Source organism: Pteropus medius, unplaced genomic scaffold (genome assembly GCF_902729225.1).
Source record: "Pteropus medius unplaced genomic scaffold, Ma_sr-lr_union100, whole genome shotgun sequence".
NCBI classification, from domain to species: domain Eukaryota; kingdom Metazoa; phylum Chordata; class Mammalia; order Chiroptera; family Pteropodidae; genus Pteropus; species Pteropus medius.
In genome coordinates, this window is record NW_024354503.1 from 17577584 (window position 1) to 17582276 (window position 4693).

The window sequence follows — 4693 nt, forward strand, 5'->3', positions numbered from 1 at the left end:
GTAGCAGTAGCAGTAGCAATAGTAATAGGCCCAGCTTCTTAGAAGACAGCTTAAACAATGGGATGACTTCTGGGACCATGGTCCACCTTCCGTATCCTAGGATTCTTGTGAACATTAAATGCAATATGGAATGTGGAAACCATTGCCATATAACAGGTATTCAATAAACAAGCTGGCCCATCCCTCATCCTCAGATGGATCTTCTCTGACATTGCTCATGCCCCTGCAAGGCAGTCGAGTGCAGAGATTCAGAGTGGATAGGAGCTGGACTGCCTGGGTTCGAATCGCGCCTCTGCAGCCTGTTTCCCAATCTGCAGAAGGAGGAGCATACTAGTGGCTCAGAGAGTTACTGTAGGACTAAGTGAGGTGATAGACATAGGGCGCCTAACACAGAGCCTGGCACACAGCTGCCACTTGGTAAGTGTTTCCTCTCACTATTGTCACTGTCCTGGGTCTGGTAGCTCCTGCCTCTCAGCTATCAACATGACCCTGAGGGAGAAGGAAGTGGGCCCCATAGCCTTGGCCACACAGGGCTCTTGGGGCTCTGCCCAGTGATGGCTCGATAGGCCAGAGACCCTGATGGTGGGGGAGTTTGAGCCACAGGGGGCTCTGAGCCTTGTTCTAAGGAAGGATATGGCTGACAGGCCACAGGCCAGGACAGGCCTTTCACTGAGATGAGGAAAAATGCCCCCATGTTTGTCATGTGGTAAGAAACAAACCCAGGTTATGGACCTAGAAGCTTGTGTTAAAGTCCCAACTGCCCCATCCTAGTACTCCCAGATGTACAACCTCTGGCAAATCATTTAGCTTCTTTGAGGCTTGGTCATTTTAGTTCTGTGACATGAGAGCACTAATCCCTACTCTCTCAGGATTGCCATGATGCCCAGGTGAAACAGATAGACCAAAGGGGCTGATTGCAGGCCCTTGCTGGATCCAGCCCATTTCCACTCCTCTACCCGCCTCTTCTGCCCCAAGCACTGTAGCTATGGGGCTATGATGAGGCAGGAGGAGATGAAGTTTCCTCCACTGCGGCTTCCCCAGCAGCAGAGCAGCTGGGAGGTTAAGGAGGGAGATAGCAACTCCCAGGCTGCATGCTGACGGGATGTCAATACCTGCCTGTCAGCTCCGCTCTTCCATATGGACTTCTCAGGTGGAAGTTCTCAGCCTCTGGTATTTCATATTTGAGATCTCAATTTGGCTGCCTGGCTCTGGGTTTGAGGGGCTGATGGGTGCTGATGGAGCGCTTGAGTAGTAGAGGACAGAAGAACAAAAGGCTATTTGGGAGTAGGGGGTTTTGGGGGAAGACTGCAGAGAGGGACGTGGCACCTTCTGGCTGAGGTGAATATTTCTGTAGGAGTGTTTACGGGGTGACACAGGCATCAGGTATGATGCCTGTGTCACCCCGTAAACACTCCTACAGAAACAGCACAACGCATCATACCTGAACAAGGGCCTCAGATCGGGGTTGGCATCTGGGCTTCCTGAAGATCCAGGCAGCAGGGCCAAGGCTCAGTACGGGGAGACTGCTGCCCCAGCAGGCCCTCCACCCTTCGAGGCTCCCCAACCAGAGAAGCTGCTCAAGTCTCTCTGGATGTCCTGGCCTGCTATGGCTGTGCTGGAGGAATCATCTTGCCCTTTGGGAAGCAGAGTTGCCCTCTAGACTTCAACATTGCCCCTTATCCCTGCCTCCGTTTGCCTCGGCAAACATTTTTCCTCCCTAGGCATGAGAAAGCCATCTCGAGATGAGGATGGCATTGACTCCCAAGGGCAGGACCTTGTCTGCGACTGAGTCCTGCCCTTGGGACTTCCAGCCCTGAAAGGAGGCTCTGTCACTGTTGACGAGTCTCCAAGGACAGGACAAGGGGGGACTGAGCCTTGGAGTGGGCTGGAAGAGGACCAGGGCGGACCTGACTCTCATCCCTCTACTTTCCAGAGATGGAGGGAATATTTGCAATAGACATGGCAAAAGTGGGGTTGGGGAAGTCCTTTTGTTTAATTTCTGCTTCTTCAGGCCTTTAACCTCTCTGCTTCTCCTTGTCTCTTCCTCCTGCCCCTCCCTACGTTCCCTCGTTCATCTCTGCTGAGTCTCTCTTTTTTCTTCTCTGAACTTCCGTCTCCAAACTACTTTTCACTATCTCTACTTTTAACTATCCCCTTTTTCATTCCCTTCATCTTCATACTCATCGTGTCTTTATCTACCACTTCTGGGTGGTTTTCCCCACACTGGATCACGGATATCTCTTTCTCTGTGTACATCTCTCTCTGAATCTTCTACCCTGAATCTTTCTCTCTCACTTCTCTTTTCACCCTAACCTTTCTCTCTCTGTTTTACCTGGGTCCCTCTCCTCATATCCGACTCCTTCGCTATTCGCTATGCCCCGTTCCTGTCACCTGCCTGTCCCTTCCACTTCTCTTACTCCTCCTCTTCGTGTCTCCATCTCTCTCCTTCCCTGTCTCTTCACCTGTTCTTCTCTCTCCTGCTATGCCTCATTCTCTCCGTGTCCTTTTGTCTGTCTGTCTGTCTCTCCCCCTCCACTTCTCCATCTTGCCTGTGTCTATCACTCTCTCTTTTTTTTTTATTTCTGCCTCCATCCCCCATCACTCCGTTGTTCCTCACCGTCCCTCATCCTCTGTGTCTACCCCCGCCCACCTCAGGATGATCCCAGCTTCCAACAAGGCTTTTGTGGTCAACAACCTGGTGTCAGGAACTGGCTACGACTTGTGTGTGCTGGCCATGTGGGACGACACAGCCACGACGCTCACGGCCACCAACATCGTGGGCTGTGCCCAGTTCTTCACCAAGGCCGACTACCCTCAGTGCCAGTCAATGCAAAGCCAGATCCTGGGTGGCACCATGATCCTGGTCATCGGCGGCATCATTGTGGCTACACTGCTGGTCTTCATTGTCATCCTCATGGTGCGCTACAAGGTCTGCAACCATGAGACCCCCAGCAAGACAGTGGCCGCCACAGTCAGCAACATGCACTCTCAGACCAACGGGGCCCAGCCGCCTGTTTTGGGTAGTGGGCCCAGTGGGGCTCCTGCACCGGGGCCACCTAAGGTGGTGGTGCGCAATGAGCTGGTCGAGTTCAGTGCCAGCCTGGCCCGAGGCAGTGACTCCTCTTCTTCCAGCTCCCTGGGCAGCGGGGAGGCCTCAGCACTGGGACGTGGCCCCTGGAGGCTTCCACCCCCAGCCCCACGCCCCAAGCCCAACCTTGACCGCCTGATGGGGGCCTTTGCCTCCCTGGACCTCAAGAGTCAGAAAAAGGAGGAGCTGCTGGACTCCAGGACTCCAGGCGGAAGAGGGTCTGGGACATCAGCCAGGGGTCACCACTCAGACCGAGAGCCACTGCTGGGACCACCTGCGGCCCGGGCCAGGAGCTTGCTTCCCTTGCCCCTGGAGGGCAAGGCAAAACGCAGCCATTCCTTTGACATGGGGGACTTTGCGGCTGCAGCTGCAGCAGCTGGAGGGGTTGCCCAAGGTGGCTACAGCCCGCCTCGGAGAGTCTCAAACATCTGGACAAAGCGCAGCCTCTCTGTTAATGGCATGCTCTTGCCCTTTGAGGAAAGTGACCTAGTGGGGGCCCGAGGGACTTTTGGCAGCTCTGAATGGGTGATGGAGAGCACGGTGTAGGCCTGGGGGTGGGTGTCCCCCACTCCTACCCTTGCAGGGTGGAAGGAGGGGGAAAGAATCTTTCCTGGCAAGTCCTTGTGGGTTTTCCATGGTGATGTTTACATCCAGGGACAGTTTGTCTCCCTGTCAATGGCCTCCTCTCCCCACCCCACACCACCATCCTAGGCCTGTCCCCCACCACCCATCTGGGGTGTGCTCAGGGAAAGCGAACTCCATCACTAAGTGTCGGACTGAGCCCTGAGTGTTTGGAAAGGTGAGACTACTGCCTTTCTAATCACAAATGCAGCGTATAAGCAAGTGGCTTTGAATTGCTTATGGTTCTAGTGTTGTTTTTATTTCTTAATTTCTTCTACTTCCGAGACTCCTCCTCTTCATTCACACAGATATTGGAGAATTTGGTCTACATATGAAAGCAGATTCCTAGCAGCCCTGGCAGTGGGCAATTATTGCCAATTGATGAGAGAAGGAAATGTTTCTTGTTCCACACTCATTTGGGAGAAGACTGTGGAGTTCCCTGTCCAGATCCCTCATTATTCCTAACAGTCCCCACCTCATACCTGATCCAGCTTCTTTTGCTTCTCAAACATGACATCACATCAGCTTAAACCAGAAGGGTAACTTCCAGGACTCCTTATGTGAGAGAGGGCGAAGGGCTTTCTGAGGCATAAGGGATGTTACCTTTTGGAGTCACTTTGGGATTTTTGACTCTTTTTAGGAGGCTTGGACAGAAAGTCTCCATGAGCAGGCCGAGAGGCTTTCTCGTAAGGAAAGCAGAGTGGGGTGGCCAAGAAGTTAAGAGTTCATCACTGAGTTTGGGTTCCAGAGCCACAGCCGAATAAACCAGCCGAACATATTGGGTGAGACCCTTTTCTCTCTTTGGACTTCAGTCTCCTAATTCACAAAATACTGGGATTGTACCAGATTTCCAATTCCATTCCAGTTCTAAAGACTAATGAACTGTAATCATTTTAAATGTGATGGGTTCCATCTCAGTGGTACCAAAAGCACAAGCTGGTAGGGCAGGCAGTTCCCATCCTTTCTACTGGACAGAAGGAGAAG

At 52.7% G+C, this 4693-nt stretch overlaps 1 protein-coding gene across 3 annotated transcripts in view; it reads left to right on the forward strand.

Annotated features, from left to right (window-relative positions):
• Positions 1-3949, forward strand: part of LRFN2 (leucine rich repeat and fibronectin type III domain containing 2) — a 191402-nt gene extending 187453 nt beyond the window's left edge. For 2 of the 3 annotated variants that reach the window (XM_039854285.1, XM_039854282.1), the window contains one exon: positions 2656-3942. In XM_039854285.1, coding sequence (XP_039710219.1) covers positions 2656-3634 — 979 coding nt within the window. In that variant the 3' untranslated portion in view covers positions 3635-3942. Of the gene's footprint in view, positions 1-2655 lie in introns of all 3 variants that reach the window. The other variant, XM_039854283.1, reaches the window with a different exon arrangement.
• Positions 3950-4693: the final 744 nt, after the last annotated feature.